At 36.6% G+C, this 19964-nt stretch overlaps 1 protein-coding gene across 1 annotated transcript; it reads right to left on the bottom strand.

Annotated features, from left to right (window-relative positions):
* Nucleotides 1–15148: 15148 nt before the first annotated feature.
* Nucleotides 15149–15425, bottom strand: LOC120238271 (protein CEBPZOS-like). The gene has a single exon (XM_039241935.1). The coding sequence runs from the start codon at nt 15423–15425 to the stop codon at nt 15186–15188; it is 240 nt and encodes a 79-aa protein (XP_039097866.1). The 3' UTR covers nt 15149–15185.
* Between the last annotated feature and the right edge of the window lie 4539 nt (nt 15426–19964).

Here is a 19964-nt window from a genome sequence, read left to right as displayed (position 1 = left end):
GCTTTTCAAACCTTATGTGTAAAGGGGTAACCTGCAGTTCTTACAAAAAAATGCAGATTCTCCTTTAGAAGGTCTGGGGCGTGACCTGACATTATGCATTTCTAACAAGCTCCCACGGGATGTAATTGCTATCGGTACATGGACCCAGGTTGGTGTCAAAACTCCACTTAACATAAGGTTTGCATGTTTGGTACTTTTACATGTGGGAACAGAATGGAAAAATGCAGACCTCCTCTGCATATTAGAACAGTTGAAATATATCCTTTAACAATATGGAGACATTCATAGGCAGTGCCCACAAAAAAAATTTATGAATACCCAAGAACACAATACTTAACCCTGAATCTTTTATAGCTTATGTTTTCAGAAAGACTTATAGTTTATTCATAAAGCTGAGGTTATATTGTAAAACAGTGCTCTTGTTTTCGTTTATAATGTACACAGATCGGGCTAACTGGTGTTGATTCAGTATTGATATTCTGACTTTGTAATATTCTTCATTACCATATCACTACTTGTTAAGCATTACATATATTGCTATATCTGTAAGTCCATCAGTCAGCTAACTAAATGAGTTATCTATAAGGAAGAGTAAATATCATTAGACAAGCATGAGCATGTTATAAAGTCCCAAATGCAATTTTTATTAGCTGATGTAAGATTAAACTCTACCATTCAGAATGTTTACCTTAAAATATTTCAATACAATTTAGATGTCCCTTAAATGAAAATGGATTCTGCTTTGATTTTAGCATGTCTGTGGAGTGCTTAAAAATACAGTACTTGATAATACCAAGTTTTCCTATTGTTTGACATTGTTTATAATTTCTTCAAGATCTTCCTTTCTATTGGAAAGGTAACATCTTATAATTCACTTCCATTTCCTTTAAAATGTATAATTTATCTCTCTCTTCCTCTCCCTCTTTCTCTCTCTCACACACACAAACACACAGAGACACATTGTGCACAGCTTATAGAAACTTCTTTCTCTTTGAATATATGTTTTGGGAAGAAATCAACAACTATACAACAATTATATATCTTTTCCTTTTATTTTAAATCTTTCCAGCTTTGTTGAAGTATAATTGACAAATAAAATTGCTTATATTTAAAGTATACAATGAAATTTCATATACATAGACATTGTGAAATGATAACCAAAATCAAATTGATTAACACATCCATTATCTCACATGGCTACCTTTGTGTGTGTGTGTGGTGAGGTCTACTCTCTTAGCAAATCCCAAACATACAATATAGTATGCTTTTTTATTTTTAAAGTTTGCTTATTTATTTTGAGAGAGAGAGAGAGAGAGCACACACAACTGGGGGAAGGGCAGAGAGAGAGAGGGAGGCTGAGAGAGAATCCCCAAGCAGGCTCCACACTGTCAGTGCAGAGCCTGATGCAGGGCTCGAGCTCATGAACCGTAAGGTCATGACCTGAGCTAAAATCAAAGAGTCGGATGCTTAACCAGCTGAGCCACCCGGGTGCCCCCAGTATAATATTGTGAACTAGAGTCACCATGCTGTAGCTCAGAATCCCAGAATTTGTTCATCTTACACCTTGTACTTCTTTCACCAATGTCTCTCCATTTCTCATCTGCCCCCACCCCGCCCCAGCCCCTGGCCACAACCAATCTACTTTATTTCTATGAGTTCCACTTTTTTTTTTTTTTTTTTAAGATTCCACATTATGAATTCCACAAAGATCATACAATCTTTGTCTTTCTTTGTTTGGCTTCTTTCACTTAGCATAATACCCTGCAGATTCATCCATGTTGTTGCAAATAGCAGGATTTCCTTCTTTTTCATGGCTGAACAATATTCTTGTGTGTGTGTTTGTGTACACATTTATATACACATTTGTATATATACATATATTTGTATGTATATACATAATACAAAGGTAAATATATATTACATTTTCTTTATTCATACATCAGTGGACATATATGTTGTTTCCATAATTTGGCTATTATGAATAATACTGCAATAAATATGGGAGTACAGGTATCTCTTCAATATATTGATTCTGTTTCCTTTGGATATGTATTTTAGCTATTAACTTTTTATCATATATGGGATTTGCCTACATTTTCTACCATTCTGAAGGCTGTCTTTTCATTTTGCTGATGATTTCTTCTGCTGTGGCTAAAGCTTTTTAAATTGATGAAGTCCCACATGTCGTTTTTGCTTTTGCTGCCTGTGTTTTTGGTGTCACAGCCAAAATATTACTGCCAAGACCAATGTCAAGGATCTCTTTCCCTGTGCTTTCCTCTAAGAGTGCACACATGGAGAATATGATGCGTACCCCAGCCGCTTTGTTTCGTGTCTGCCAATGAAGTTATTCTTGAGGGAATGTTGAAGCCTCTATATGCACATAAAAATAGCTCATGGAAAAAAATCTGTGTCCTATGAAGACAGGGAGATAAATTTCCACAGAAGAATCAGTTTATTTGTTTTTTGTTATTTCGGTTTAAAGTAGAGAAGGATAGTTTACCACTAATAAGCTAAGAGCCTATAATAGCACATCATGTTTGTATTGGCTTCTGGTTTGGGTGAGACAAAGATCCAATATTCATGAAAAGGATGTTTAATTAATGAAAATCAAACCGGTACGAATAAAACAGGTACTGTCCTTTGTCCAAATACACTTTTTATTATACATTAAGTATAGATGAACTTTTCCTCTATTTGAACATTGCAGAGGTTTTTTTTCCTTTGGGGAGAAATAAAGTGGTTATGTGTGACATATGGCATGTTCCAGAAAATGTTTCTTCAGCAGTCATCACAGCTTCTAGCTGATATAGCAGGTTTTTTCTCTTCCTCAAATAGGAGACAATGTTTCATCTCTCTCCTTTTTCGAACGTTTTGTGATAATTCATGGATACATAAATCTGACATTTGTTCACACAATTGCTCTATGCTCTGTCTGTTATTCAAAGAAAATTGCTGATGGAGAGATTATCTTTTTCTATATGATTGAGTGACCCCCTCTTCTGGTATTTTTTGCTTAAATATTTATAACCAGATAGCTGTGGGGAAAAAACACAGGCTGTGATATGGGAGAGAACCAAGTTTAAACACCAGATCTGCTACTTACTAGATGCTTGTCCTTGGAACGAGTTGCATAATCTATATATTCAAATGATAACATACACTTCATAGGATTATATTAAAGATTAAGTGATATGATGTGCATGAATAATATAATAAGTATTTGACACATATTAGTCACTCATCCAAGGCTAGCTATTAGCATTAATATTATCATATGCAGATCTTCTAAGGCACATCATTTCTCACATTTGAACATTTATGAAAATAGAGTGAGAAATAGGGTCTCCCAATTGCCAGTAAATGTGGCAGCCGTGACGTTGATGGCACTGCTTGTGTGTGCAGTCATCTTCTTGCATGACAACTGTCTGTCATCCCTTGACTTCTCAGTCAACAAACTATTTGAGAATAAATCATAATGACTATTTGAGGAAGCACTGCAAACCCTGGTTATTATCTAAAAACCATTCATTGATTCCTTTTCTGTAAGATGAGGTACCAGTTTCAAAATTTGTAGAATAGTTGTCAGTAGCTTAGAAGAAAGTTCTAGACACAAAAGTTGCAGTCTGGGCATGACTGTGTCACCAGTGATCTCAGGGGCATGGAGGACAACAGTGCGGGCAAACACGGACATCAAGTGCTGCACAGAAAGTGACTTGGATCTGGACTCTGTTTTAGAAACACTGTATTTTGTGTATTTTCATTAAAAATGTACATAATGATGACATATGGTAAAACTCATTTAAATAAACCCAAAAGGCAAGTTAATGTTTTGAATGAGTTTAAAATAAATGTTTATTCTATTCAGTGTGTCACAGTTTAACTGAGTGATTTTTCTTTCTTAGTACCTAAAACAAAAGAGCGTCTTACAACTTACGTCTCAAATTGGATGAAATAGATATTATTCACATCAAGACTTGTTGGGGCACCTGGGTGGCTCAGCCAGTTAAGCATCCTACTTCAGCTCAGGTCATGATCTCATGGTTCGTGGGTTTGAGCCCCGTGTCGGGCTCTGTGCTGACGGCTCAGAGCCTGGAGCGGCTCAGATCATGATCTCACGTGGGTTTGAGCCCCCTTCGGGCTCTGTGCTGACAGCTCAGAGCCTGGAGCCTGTTTCCGATTCTGTGTCTCCCTCTCTCTCTGATCCTCCCCTGCTCACGCTGTCTCTCTCTCTCAGAAATAAATTTTAAAAAATTTTTTTAAATTTAAAAAAAGACTTGTGAAGGAATCACATTTATTAAAGTAGATAACGTACACCTATAATTTTCAAGAGTTTGCCTTCACTGGCTATTCGGGGTTACTTAGAAGTTCAAATTCAAAAGGAGGTGGGAGAGAAGTTCAAATTCAAAAGGAGGTGGTGGGGGGGAAAGCAAGAGGAGAATAAAAAAGCAAATGTACCCAAGCTCCCTGCACATGGTAACTACTTTCAGCAAAATGACTCTACAGTACCTGAAGTGGACTAACCTTGGTCATTAAAAAAATATCTGAAAGAAGATCATTTCTGGCATTCATCACAGAGAGGTGAACAAACGACTGAAATGTATCTGTGCGATGGGGGCAGGGGAAGGGCTTGGGTTATTGAATCCAGTTTGTCTTTAAAAAAAAAAATTACATCTCAATATAGCTTAATAACACTCTCACTTCACATACTACACATGCTAATTAGAGGCAGGCCATGAGGAGGCTACTAATGATCAGATTTACAGTGCGGAGGCTGTATTTTGCTCTGAAAAAAATTTGTTTTCTTTCAATAAAATTCTTTTCTCCAGTAAGATTGTTTTAATTCTGGTCTAACAATTCAAGAAGCTACGATCACACAACTCTTCCTTAGCAGCAGACTTTTAATTTTTAACTTCATGGTCTTTATATGGATTAAATGGAAGCCAGTTTCTAGGGCATCCCCTATGTCATAATGATGCCAGTGGAAGAAAGTTTAAAATAAATGCTACTGCTTGGTTTTGAAATAAAATACCACTCCAATTGAAATTACTCAAAAATATTTACTTGAACTAAATGAAGTGAAATGTGTTTTGTTCTTCTGGCTTCTACTTCAAGTAGTTGTTTCTGAATTTTTTTCACCAATATAAATTACATTCATAAAGCTAAAAGTTTTCAGCAAAAACTAAAATGTCATTTACTTGAGGAAGTTTTAAAAGGAAAAATGATATGCCACAAGGTGTCACTGTAATCCTAATAAATGGGTAAGGGTAATTGCTTTCATTTCTACATTTAAAGAAGTTAGGTGAAAAATCCTCACAATAGGCACAACGCAGTTGCTAATATTACAGTCTATTTTCCAGGTCTATTGGACATGGATGTCTATAAAAAGCACATCGGAATGAACCCTTGGCATTAAATGGCAATTCTCATAAAATAAGAATCTTCTTCTCTTTTGAAAAAAAAATCATCTTCATTTTCATGACACAATTCCATCTAGCCTATTTCTGATTCAGATTTGAAGTGAAATAATACACTGGACTCATTGGAAATAAAAACTCCAGGTTAAAGATCCAGTAGAAACTCCTTATACTTATTCTATCATGTCTTTGATGTCTATGAAAGATCAATTGCCAGCCAGAATGGAAATAAAATTGTGAAAGAAAATCGCAGCTCAGATCATGAAAGAAAGAAAGAAAAGAAAGAAGAAAGAAAAGAATAGAAAAGAGAAGAAAAGAAAAAATCCTTCTTGGTAATCTACTTGAGACACAAACTGTAAATGAAATACCCATTCTTGTTAATTTCCCCGTTGAAAATCTTTTTCTAATTCACATCCTATAGTCAAAGCACACAGATGATAAGGACATCTGTCTATAAACCTATTTCAACTATAGTGATAAAATCATGGGGAAAGTGAATTCAGTTGGTTCTTTCAAGATCATTTTTACCATTACTGGTGGAGAGAATCATCTTTCATTTCTTAAAGGAAGGTCTTCCATATTTTTGAATGTGTAAAATAATGTTATATTCAGAGTCCTTAGGTGGTATTTACAAGGGATTGATTGCCTGGCATACATGGATGTGGAGGGATCTTTTTTTAGGTTGTCCCTTATTTTTTTTTAATTTTTAAAATATTTATTTTTGAGAGAGAGAGACAGAATGTGAGTGGGGGCCAGAGAGAGAGGGAGACACAGAATCCAAAGCAAGCTCCAGGATGTGAGCTGTCAGCACAGAGCCCAACATGGAGCTCAAACTCACAGACTGTGGGATCATGCCCTGAGCCGAAGTTGGATGCTTAACGCTTAAACAACTGAGCCACCCAGGTGCCCCTGAACCTTACTTTTTAAAAAGAATTTCTCAGTGAAAAACCCTTTGAAAAGCAAATCCTTTTAACCAAGCATATGAAAGCCTTTACTACCTGTAATTTTGGTGATCAGTTTTCATTTGACTGAAGTTTTTCCATATTTATTCACTTAAGAATTGCTAATTTATCATGCACTAAAGATATTAAAATGAATTAGATACAGAACCAAGCGATTCTTAAAGCTCTTGAAATCTGGCTGAAGATGGCAGCTGTATTAGCAGATGACATTAGGAGAGAAGGTCATATTGGGTGCAGCTGGGGCATAGATGAAATGGGTTCCTCAGGACATGAGGTAAAAGGGCTCCTATATAAATCCCAAATCGAGGGCAACAAAGATGTTCAGGTGATTGCTTTTTCACTTGATATGCTGACTTATTTTCTCTGTCCTGAAGGAAAACCTGAAAAAACGCCTGGTTTCAGTTTTCTTTTCAGCTTGATCAACTTATTTAACTCATCAAACCATCCATTTTCTAATTTGCATGATGCTGTTAACACTGCCAGAAACGTAAGGAATTGTTTACTTGAGGATAAAACATTTCTAAAGAGATGTTCTCTAATGATCCCGTGGCTGTATAATCATACTGAATTCTATACTTGTTTGTCTCTGCATATAACTTATTGCAAAAAAAAAAAGTGATTTTCCAGTGCTTATTCACTGCTCCGTAAGAAAGGAAAAGATTCTCAAAAATCATTTTAATGGCTAATAAAGATACAGCAAAGTCTACGAGTTTATCTTATCAGCTAGAAGTTCTCTCCCCACTAGTAAAGCCTTTTACGTTCCCTATATCTATTCTCTAGAGCTGGGAAAATGGATTCTCACCTGTGACAGGGCACAGCGAGAACTATCTGTGGGAAGCCTCAGTACAGGCATGAATGGCTCCGAGGTTCAGTTCCAGGTAAGGAAAAGGACTCCAGTGCTGACACAAAAAGAACTTTTATGGCACAAACTTGGATATTGTCACAAGTGCAGAGTTGCTAAGCACTAGATTTATAGCTGTAGACAGACATATAAGCTTTTCCTTGGCAATGACTTGGCTAGGAGTAGACAGGAACAAGTTCACATCCTAATGCACCTCCAGCTCTGTGGAAACCTCTGTCCAGGAACGTCACCAGGACCAGATTGGGCAACTGCTATAGGGATGGACGGATTACTGTGCCTAACCACCCACATCAGAGGTTGTATATGCCTTTGCACAGCTTCTTTGTTCTTTGGAACACAAGCTTACATACTGGCAACCTAAACTAGGTTCAAATCATTTTCACCTACTCTACAACCCCAACAAGCTTCTTTGGTCCAGCCCAGCACCTGCTATGGCTCTTATTAAAGTAAAAGTTCCAGCAAATACCGATTAAAACCACAATGAGGTACCACCTCACACCAGTCAGAATAACTAATATTAACAACTCAGGCAACAACATATGTTGTTGGCAACAATATATGTTCTCCAAAGGGGAATGCTTCTGCACTGCTGGTGGGAATGCAAACTGGTGCAGTCACTCTGGAAAACAGTTTGGAGGGTCCTCAAAAGATTAAAAATAGAGGGGCGCCTGGGTGGCTTAGTCGGTTGAGCGTCCGACTTTCGCTTAGGTCATGATCTCGCGGTTCGTGGGTTCGAGCCCCGCATCGGGCTCTGTGCTGACTGCCAACTCAGAGCCTGGAGCCTGTTTCAGTCTGTGACCCTCTCTCTCTCTGACCCTCCCCTGCTCACGCTGTCTCTCTCTCTCTCTGTCTCTCCTAGAAATAAATAAAAAACATTAAAAAAAAAATTAAAAATAGAACGATCCTACACCCAGCAATTGCTCTACTAGGTATTTATCTAAGGGATACAAGTGTGCTGTTTTGAAGGGGCATGTGCAGCCCAATGTTTATAGCAGCACTATTGACAATAGGCAAAGTATGAAAAGAGCCCAAATGTCCATCAACAGATGAATGGGTAAAGAAGATATGGTATACAATGGAGTATTACTCAGCAATCACAAAGAATAAAATCTGCCATTTGCAACTACGTGGATGGAACTAGAGGGTATTGTGTTAAGTGAAATTAGTCAAAGGAAGACAAATATCATATAACTTCACCCATATGAGGAATTTAAGATACAAAACAGATGAACATAAGGGAAGGGAAGCAAAAATAATATGAAAACAAGGAGGGGGACAAAACATAAGAGACACCTAAATGCAGAGAACAAACTGACGGTTGCTAGAAGGGCTATGGGTGGGGGGACGGACTTAATGGATAAGGGGTATTAAGGAAGACACTTGTTGGGATGAGCACGGGGTGTTATACAGAGGGGATGGATCACTGGAATCTACTCCTGAAATCATTATTGCATTATATGCTAACTTGGATGTAAATCAATAAATGAATTTTTAAAAATCATTAAAAAAAGAATGGGAATGCTGCCTGGCAAGATTGAGATATGTCATTTCTGGACTGTTGTCTGAGTAAAAGATATATATTTATTTATTTAAACATTAAAGTTTGAGGATACTGTTAAAGTCGATTCCGACATAAGAGCATAAATACTCAAGTTAAGTTATTTGTAGAAAATTGTTAAATCATTGCATCATACTAAAGCACAAATAAATGTTGTAAGAGTTAGGAAATTAAAAATAAAACCACAAATTGAAACAAAATAAAAAAGTAAAAGTTCCAGATACTGTCAAACATGAGCCATTATCTTCAGAGATTTGGATTTTTTTAATTTAAAAAATCATTAAAAAAAAGACTCAACAGCAAAAAAAAAAAAAAACAAAATAAACAAAACCCCAAAGCAATCCAATTACAAAATAGATAGAGGAATTTAATAGAGGTTTTTCCAAAGAAGACAAACAAATGGCCAATAGGTCATGAAAAAGTACTCCACATCACTAATCATCAGGGAAATGCAAATCAAATCCACAACGAGATATCACCTCATGGCTGTTAGAATGGCTGTCATGAAAAAGACAAGCAATAGCAAGTGTCCGTGAGGATGTAGAGGAAAGCGAACCCTTGTGCACTGTTGGTGGGAAAGTAAATTGGTGCAGCCACTCTGGAAAAGAGTATGGAGGTTCTTCAAAATAATTACAAATAGAACTACCCTATGATCCAGCAATGCCGCTTCTGGGTATATATCCAAAAGAAATAAAAATCACTATCTCAGAGCGATACCTGTACCCTCATGTTCAGTGAAGCATTATTTACAATGGCCAAGACACAGTAAAACAAAGTAAGGATCCACAATGGATGAATGGGATAAAGAAAATGTGGTGTATATATACAGTAGAATATTATTCGGCCAAAAAGAAGTAACTTATGTCATTTATTATAACATGCATGCACCTTGAAGATAGCAGGCCAAATGAGGTAAGTCAGATAGAGAAAGACTAATAATACTGTATGATGTCATGTGTGGAATCTAGAAAAGTTGAACTCACAGAAGCAGAGAATGGATTGGTGGTGGCCAGAGACCAGGGGTGGAAGGTGGAGGAGATGGGTGGTCTAAATGTACAAACAAACAAACAAATGAAAACAAACCTAACAGTTCATAGGAAGGGAAGAGACAGACCTGGCCCTATGGCAAAAAACTTGGCTACCTTTTACCACTCGTTCTTTTTTCTCCTGGGCACATAGCATATCCCAGTTTGCCTTGCAGATAGGCACAGCCACGCAACTCAACTATGGCCAAATGTACGTGAGTGGACACATGTATGTCATTTTACTATCCTCTACCTCTTTTCTCCCCTCACCTGGTGGCTGGATGTAGAATGTCAGAAGACGGACTCAGGCCCTAGGGGCTAGCACTATAAGAGGAAAGGAGCCTGGTTCCCTGAATTACCACTTGCAGGAAAGATATCCAAAATAGCCAGGGGACCAAGAACTCACTCATCTGACCAGTGCATCAGCAAAAACCACAGCTTGTATAGCTAAGTCACTCAAGTCTATTGGAGCTGTGACTTCTCTAAGCATATGTATGACTGATTTATTCTCATAAGTATGCTTGTATACCTTTTCACATTTTTTCCATTTTTCTTTTCCTTGACATTTTACCAAAACAATACACTGGAATATATTTATCCTAGGTAACAATGTGACCCCCAATTAACAAGACGCATTTGTTTTGAATTACTGCTTGATCTTTGTGCGGCTGCTCTCACAGAACACTGGTACGTAATGCAGAATATTACTTTCAGGAGAGATTTTCGAATGCTGGCTCCTTAAAGAGCCTCCTTGCACAGGCTGGGTGGGTCAACTAACAGGTATTGAATAGATTTTTGCCACTTCTATGCTTCTGACTCCTAGAACCAAATACTTGAAACAGCCTTTTGTTTCCTGGGCCAGTCTGCCCCAAGGCATAGCATCCCCTCCCCACCCCCAATGGTCTCTTTCTGAGGAGCTCAGAACTGTATTTAAAAAGAGACCTGACTGATGGATTGCCTCCAACACCCTCAGGCTGAGACTGCTACAGGTACTGTCTACTTTTAACCTCATCATCTCTTCACTCTTCACACTCTCTACACTGCAGCCAGGCAGTGTAACAGAATATCCTGTTTATGAGTGCTTATTTATTTATTCATTCATTCATCATTGATTAAGTACCTATCAGGCTCTATGGGGGCACAGAGAAGCAAGTGAGCTCGGCTCAGCCCCTACCCTCAAGAGAGCTTACACTGTTGTAGAAGGAGCTGGGAGAGAGACAGACATATACATGTCTGTATGATCCTGTGCAAGGTGTGGTACAGGGAAGCTCAAAGTAGGTATTTGTCAGAATTAACTGAGCTGTACAGATGTAAGATCTGTGCACTTGCTGTATGTAATATAACACATTTTAAAGAGTACTGTTAAAAAGTACTGTTAAAAAGGAGACTATTAAAGCATTTTCTTAAAAATAACATTTGTTTTTAGCTTCCTCCTTCCGCTGTTGCAAGGAACACTTCCTTTAGATTTGTTTTTGTACTGCATTTATTTAAATATATTTACCTGTTATTTCTGATGTTTAGTTTGGGTCTTTATTTTCCCTTGAAAATCAAGATGTTTACTGATCCTTTATAAACTAACCTACTTTGGGGGTATTTATGGCATTCTCATTTCACAGGCATAACACAAATTAAAACAGTGTTAAAATACTTTGAAAATGTTAACAGGCTATGGAAGCTCTAAATGATAATAGGCAGATGAGGGAAAACTTGCAAGCAATTTAGCAGTTTTGTGTTCACTTTACCCCAGAGAGAAAAAACTGAATTCAAGCTATCAATATAAGAAATCAGCTCTGAGAAGGGGGACCTGGGGGGCTCAGTTGGTTGAGCGTCTTACTTTGGCTTAGATCATAATCTTGTGATTCATGAGTTCAAGCCCCATGTCAGGCTCTGTGCTGACAGTTCAGAGCCCGGAGCCTGCTTCAGATTCTGTGTCTCTCTCTTCCTCTGCCCCTCCCCCGCTTGTGTGCACAAGCACTTTCTCTCTCTCTCTCTCTCTCTCTCTCACACACACACACACACACACACACAAATAAATTAAAAAATACTTTAAAAAATCAGCTCTGAAAATACATTTTAAAATCAAAAACAGAGCAGATAAAACCCCAAAACCCAAAATGTCAAGCAAAAACATATAAAAGAAATAGTCTAAAACAAAACTATGTGCTCCAAATACTATAATGAAAAGGGACATAAAAAGAACAATTTTTAATGAGAGTATAGGAAAATAACAGATCATTAAATATTATCTTTGAAATGGATATTAAAAATATTTTCAAAAATTAACAGTTCTATTTTTTAAGTGTTAAAATCCTGACACACTCAGTAATGTATTTGGTGTTATGTGTAAGTTTATAAGGCAGACCTTAAAAGTTTGGAAAGTGGGAAGAAATATAATCAGTCATTCCTTCAGTGATGACTTTGGAGTTTCAACTCTAACCAAAGAACACTTTTTAGTTCACTGTGTTAAATTAAAGAAAGCATGACCTTTGCTAGAATTTGGCATAGGTTACATATGGGACTTCAAACACTGTGGAAAATTAACCTGTGCATATCTCAGAAAAAGAGTTGTGGTTTTTGTGTATTTGCACTTCCCACTAGCCCTTAAAGACCTCCCAGGATACAGAGTTTGACCTAAGGCAATGGAGGTACAATGTTCTCTGCCAGGAGTGACCCTGTGACCAAACAATCATTTATTTGCTCTTAAAGAGAACTTGGTTCAACCCTGCATTTTACAGTTGAGGAAACATACACCCAAAGAGTATGTAGCTCTGGCCCAACATAACTATCATTATGGGTTCATCATCATCTTGAACTGACAGTGCCCTCTCCATGTGCTGGCCACTGAGCTGTACACACATTGTACCATATCATTCTCTAACAATCCTAGGTGCTATTTTCACCCTTATTTATGAATGGGGAAATGAATGCTCAAAGAAGTTGCATACATACCATGCTCAGGGTCACACAGGTTAAATAAAAGTCTTGGGTTCCTTCATCAGATCCAGCATTTTTTTTTTTTTTTTTTACTGTGTATTTATTTTTGAGAGACAGAGAGCAAGCAGGGGAGAGGGAGAGAGAAAGGGAGACACAGAATCCAAAACAAGCTCCAGGCTCTGAGACGTCAGCACAGGGCCAGAGCTGGGGCTTGAACCCACGAACCATGAGATCATGACCTGAGCCGAAGTCCGACACCTAACCAACAGAGACATCCAAGTGCCCCAGAGCCACCATTCTTCATCACTGTACCAAATTGCCTATTGCTTGTGCTGTCATAGTTAGAGCTTAGGGCTCAGGACTACCAAGCAGTCAGTACAGTTGGTATGCAATTCGTCACATTTTAGGTATTCACAGACATTCAAATATACTGTGGAGCAAATGAATAAATGAAAACTATATGCACAAAAACTAATGCTATGTCTTCACAAATTTATCCACAACAGATTTTTACTAATACATTTGAAAGAGTGGCTCCATCCATACAGTTTGTTACACATGCTTTATTTCCATTCAAAATTACTTCTCCATTTCAATCACTGTTTTAACAGAAAATAAAAGGTACTTCAGAGAGGGAGAGTGTACATTAACTGCTAGAAGTTGTTTCCTGAGAATATGGCTAATATATATGAGTGTATATTGAAGAAAATAACAATAAATATAAACAACAAAGAAATAATGATAAAATTGAAACCATTAGTTTTTTAAAGAATTAATATAACATCAACTTTTTGAAATTTCTAATAAAAAGATGGCCTATATAGTATATAGTGCTATGTATATACACATACCTATATTTCCCTAAATGAGCATTGATTTAGATGTCAATATACTGTCTTCTTATTCTCTTTCTTAGAGTTCTAATGTCATCTAGCAGGTATTGAATAAAAATGTCAGCAAGGCAGACAAGAATCCATTTTAATCTACCATAATCATATGTTTCAGATTTTCTAAAAAAATACAGATTTGTTTTATTATTTAAAAAAAATTTAATGTTCATTTATTTTTGAGAGAGAGAGAGAGAATGCATGAGCAGGGGAAGGGCAGAGAGAGAGGGAGACAGAATCCTAAGCAGGCTGCAGACTCTGAGCTGTCAGCACAGAGCCAGATGCAGGGCTCCAACTCATAGGTGCCTAACTGACTGAGCCACCCAGGTGCCCCAGAACACACAACTTTAAAGTATATGTTCTACACACACTCTTTATTGCAAAACACACTCTTTATTTCCCCATTTTGATACCAACATGCTCTGTCCCAGACTTTCTTTTCAAGCCAAAAATATATCAATATATTCTGGGGCGCCTGGGTGGCTTAGTCGGTTAAGCGTCCGACTTTCCGACTTTCGCTTAGGTCATGATCTCGCGGTTTGTGGGTTCGAGCCCCGCGTCGGGCTCTGTGCTGACTGCCAGCTCGGAGCCTGGAGCCTGTTTCAGTCTGTGACTCCCTCTCTCTCTGACCCTCCCCTGCTCACGCTGTCTCTCTCTCCTAGAAATAAATAAACTATTTAAAAAAAAAATCAATATATTCAATATCAATTTATTGTATGTTAAAATTCAGTTGACCTTTAAAAATGGCTGAAACTGTCTTTTTGCCAGATGTATGATTGCCTGGGAAACTTTTATAAAAAGAATCTAAAGAGGTTTTTGCTTTTTCTTTTAAATTCTTCTTAGTATTTCAGATAGTAAAGAGCTTTTTTAAAATTTAAAGATGAAAAGTTTTAAGTTATTATGAGTTAAACAGAGGTCATCCCATAAAAGGAGAACTTATCCATGGATATTTGCATTTTAGGGGAAAAATCATAGAATTCCCATAAGATGCTGCAGCCAAATTTTTTGAATTCATTGTGTAATATTTTTTACCCATTCCTAATAACATTCTAATATTCCTCAACTTTCCTAATAACTTCTGTGATTTTGTAAAACTAATATCCACTCATGGTATAAAATATGAACCAAGTGTCCATCAAAACAGGAATAGATGAGTAAATTATCATAGATCCGTACAACAGAGTAATAATGCATCAGCTAAGGGAAATAAATCAGAGTTTCAGAGATTAATATTTTTAAAAAATAATCTTAAACACATAGTTTTGAGCAAAATATATGCATATATATGATACTATTTTTTTCCTTTCTTGTCCTAGTCTTTTATGTGTTAAACAGTAATCTTTGAAAATAAATGCAGAAGGAAAGCAACAAACAAAAGCAGAAGATCTACATAGCAGATGGGAAACGACTGAAATCCACAGCACAGCAGAAGGTTCTGTTTTGTTCTGTGGGGCCAGAAGGCTCAGTGTGGTGTGCTCACCTTTCTTCTCCCTGACAAAGGTCTCAAACAGCTTAGATGGGAGGCTGAATGTGATGACTGGTCCTAATTTTTGCTATTCAACCATTTTTCTTGATCTTGCTCTCTGACTCCATACATTCCAGAAGGCTCAATGGATTTGTAATAAACTTCCAAGATGAAGGGAAATGTCTTGCTCGTTGTTTGTCTGAAAGCTTGGCTTGTGTTCATCTTATTAAACAAAAGATATGCTCCAAAAATATCCACAAGTTCACCTACTAAAACTCCTTTAAACGTCTTTGCCAGTGGTTTCATAGTGTGGGCCATCATATAACCAACAGGCAGGTGAGTGGGTGGCAAGGGAGAATGCATTGCTGTTTACAGTGCTGTACTGGAGGCGCTTCCATTTGACACCATTTCCATAAAACTTTAAACCACATACAACACTAACCTATAGTGCTAGATAGATGTTCATAGTAAAAATACAAAAATCTGTGTGGACTGATAAACAACAAGTTTGGGATGGTGGAGATGGAGAGAAAAGACTAGAAATGAGATCTAAGAAGGGTGCCCAAGGGAGGAAGATGTCAAATGTATCTGTACTACAGATCAACAATTAACCTCGAGGCAGAACTTACAGGTGATTTAGGGGCCCAATGCTGACGGCCTTTTGTCCAATGTTAGAAAGTGGCTGTTTCCTACTATTTAATTTTTTCAGGTTGTTTTGATGGCCTTTTGTCCAATGTCAGAAAGTGGCTGTTTCCTACCATTTAATTTTTTCAGATTGTTTAAGGTAGGAAAGTCATTCCTGACCTTATTTCCTTGTGGTTTGAAGTACAAATCTTATTTAATTCTGAGAAATAACAAAGAAAAAAGGGAACAGAAGGAAAAAGCAAAGAAGAAAAGCAAAGGAAAGAAAAGAAAAGCCTCTGAAATTGGAATAGTAAAATGTCATTAAGACCTGGCACTTTGATTTTTCAGTTCTAAGATGTTTATTATAGTATACTTTATACTTTTCTGTATATTTGAGCTGTGTCACAATTTAAAAAAGTAAATTATATGAAATCAGAAATAAGAAAACACTTCAAAAATTTTGACAAGCCAAAGGAGAGGAGCATTTTTCATTATTCTACCACCATAATTCTACCATCCAGAAATAGCCACCTCTACATTTTGGTGTATATTCTATAATCCTATGTGCAGCAAATGAGACAACACTTTTTGTTACAATTTAAAATGTATACATTTTCAGAATATTAAATATTCATCCTCACATCTTTCCTGAATGACATTTCATTGTATTTCTGTAAAACGCTATATTTACTCAATCTTCCCTTCCTGGAAACACAGGCTGTTACAATTTTCATAATTTTAAATAACATTTTAATGAATATTCTTCTACATGTATTTTCTATACTCAACCATGATAACTTCCTTAAAATATAGTTTTGTAAGTGAAGTTTCTGGGCCCAAACTGTACATAGATTTTTAGGTTTAAAGCATAGTTTGAAATTGCTTTCCAAAAAGATATTGTTATATCAACATGAGAGAGCCTATAATATGAGAGTAGCATTTATTATTGTAAAAATCTTTGATACATAATATTGAATTTTACTCTTTTTACTGTTGGGAATTTAACTCTTGTTTCTCTTCAGATCGTATACATCTTTCACCTTTTACTATTGGAAATTTACTTTTCACACCTTTGCCTATATCTTAGCCAGACATTCCTCCTTTTTCCTATAGTTCTATAAGATTTTATATTAAATAAATCTTTTTTATATTAAATCACTTTTTCTTCTGCGTTTTGAATATTTTCTCAATGTTGTGTTTTGCCTTTCCTTTTAGTTTAGAGTGTTTTTAATGTCTTGAAATGTGTAAGTTAAATCTATCAATATTTCCCTTTATGTTTTCTGCTTATATGTAGAGTCATTTATGTAACCTTTAGCATTTCTGCTTTACTTTCCATTTGGATATTCAACACATATGGAGTTTATTTTCATATATTTGGGCATATGGTGCTAGGAATCTAATTCTATTTTATTATAGATTATTACAAATAGTTGATCAGCTGTCTCAAAGGCATTCATGGAATAATACAGACTTAACCTGCTAACTTGAATTTTTTTCAATACTTAACTCTCGTGTATCCTGTTTGTGAACTTTCTATTCTCTTGCCATAGTCAAATAAGTTATTTTTTTCACAGAAAGGTATATTTCTAGTACATTTTTGAAATAACTTTAAGAATTGAGTTTTTCTACAGTTAACATTGTGTTAAACTTAAAAAAAAAATTTTTTTAACGTCTATTTGTGTGAGAGAGAGACAAAATGCGAGCGGGGGCGGGGTGAGGGCTGAGAGAGAGGGAGACAGAGAATCCAAAGCAGGGTCCAGGCTCTGAGCTGTCAGCACAGAGCCTGACATGGGGCTCGAAACCATGAACTGTGAAATTATGACCTGAGCTGAAGTCAGATGTCCAACCAACTGAGCCACCTGGTGCCCCCATTGTGTTAAACTTTTTCATGCATTCAACATAACTTGAAATATTGCTTTTTCTTATTTTCACTGCTCTTGGAATCCTACTCTACTTATGCCTAGAGAAGACAAAAAATATTGAGGCACAATCTATCAATCTCTGACATTTGGAATTATCCTAATCAAAGTGAAAATCCCAGGAAATGGAATTTATAATCACAATAATTACAATATATCAAGCACGAAGACTTAGACAATACTGGCCCTTCGTTGGCTAAAATGTTAATAACTGGAAACTGCAAAGTTGGACTAGCTTGTTATCCTTGCTTAAGCTACTGGGTGTTATCATCCACCTAATTGAAATCTCAGTTTTACATCTCTCTCTCTTGCTCCTCGGGTCAGTAGAAAGGATGAAAATTCCAAGGACATGATCCAAACCTTCCTTCTCTTATCCTCATTCTCCCCTGTGGACAACAAGTACTTAAATTTCTTACATTCTCCCTTCTCAAATTACACAGAATTACACAATTATTACCATGGAAGAGGGAATGTACACAAGGTATTCCTTCATTGGACAAACCTGTCTGAGCCTTAAGATCTATATCTGTTGTATCTTTTAATTAAGTGAGCTATAAACGTGCGCAATTTCATTGTGATAGAAATTTATGAATGGCTTAGCTGAAGCATCAGGTTTCAAAGCACATGTTTCAGCCCTTACCTTTCCAGGTTTCCAGAAAGCTCCACAACCATTTTGCATTTATAGGGATTTTAAGATACATAAATATAGAGAGAAGAGGAACAATGAACTTCTGCGTGTCCATCATTGAATGTAAGTAATCATCAACATTCTGCTGTTTTTGCCACAATAGCCTTTGATATGATGGCATCTCCCTCATTTTCTTCTGACAACACACTATCCTAGTTTGCCTCTATCCATCTGGAAGTTCCTTCTCAGGCTCTTCCTCTTTTCCTTAAACTATCTGCTTCCCTTTGAACCCAATCACTCTCATGGCTTCATTTACCATATTTAAGCAACTCCTAAATTCATATGTCCTGCTCAGATATCGTTTCTGGGGAACATTAAACTCAACATGACCAAATGTGTACCCATTATCTTTAAACTCTCCCTAACATAGCTCCTCTTTGATGTCTCAAGAAATGATGTATCCATCCAGTTACTCATAATGGAAAGAGAGATATGATCATTGATAATTTTCTCTTCCACAGTAAATTACCAAATTAGTCAACTTAGTCTCCTAAACACTTTTCAAGTATGTCTACTTCTTTCCATTTGCACTGTCAACACGGTGATCAGCACTGTCCAGTGAAATATAATGAAATCCACACATACGAGTCCCACATAAAAGTTTAAATTCCCTGGTAGGCACATTGAAAAGTTAAATTTAATAAGATATTATTTAGCTCAATTTATATCCCAAATATTGTCATTTCAAACATATAGTCAATATAAAATATTATCAATAAGACATATATGCTCTTTTTTTCTTACAAAGTCTTTGAAATCTGGTGTGTATTTTACAACTTCTCAGAACATCCTAATTTGGAAAACCCACACTTCAAGCATGTGGTGGCCACATGCGGCCAGTGCTTACCACCCTGGAAGAGCAGCTTTAGTCCAAGCTGTGACCTTCTCTTTTAATGAGCTGTTAATGGACTTCACACATTCCTACTTGGTTTCCTTTCAGTTCATTCTTCATGAGCAGCCAGAGTAATATTTTTTTCAATGAAAATCTGTCTTATGATTGCAAACTACAATCCTTTAGTGACTTCCCATTTTTCCTTTTTGGCTAAAGTCTGAAACTCCCAACATAACCTCTCACACCCTCTTTGATCTTACCGCATTTGGTATCTCCAGTTGGTGTAATGTACAAAGTTTCCTCCCATTCACATCCTTTATACAAGCTTGAAAAATTTTTGTTCCTATCATCTTTACTTACTAGCTTAAGTGCCACTTACTTAGAGAAATCTTCCTCGACACCCCTTTTCTCTTATTTCTCCCAAGATTCCAATTACATCGTCTTACTACACACAATACTTTTACTTCATGGCAAAAATTATTTATGTTATTATTTGATAGGCCTCTGATTTTGGACCACTAGTTACTCTGGTTCATCTTTATATTTCCCCACCAAGAATAGTGCTTTGTGCTGAATAAATATAGGTTAAATGTATAAATTTGACCTTCTTAGCATTATTCACAGAAGGCCAAGCTAAGGTTACCATGATGGGCTTAGACCAATCATGATTCACATCTCCAGGCTAGAGGAGGGCCTCTTACCCTTGAGCACAAATATACCTTATCCTTGAACAAAATGAATATTCTGTGAATAAGAAAAATAAGGAGAGGTGGCTATTGAGTATGCTACCAATA

This window comes from Hyaena hyaena, unplaced genomic scaffold (assembly GCF_003009895.1).
Source record: "Hyaena hyaena isolate Hyena2069 unplaced genomic scaffold, ASM300989v1 scaffold_200, whole genome shotgun sequence".
Classification (NCBI taxonomy): domain Eukaryota; kingdom Metazoa; phylum Chordata; class Mammalia; order Carnivora; family Hyaenidae; genus Hyaena; species Hyaena hyaena.
This window is presented reverse-complemented; position numbering and strand designations above follow the sequence as displayed.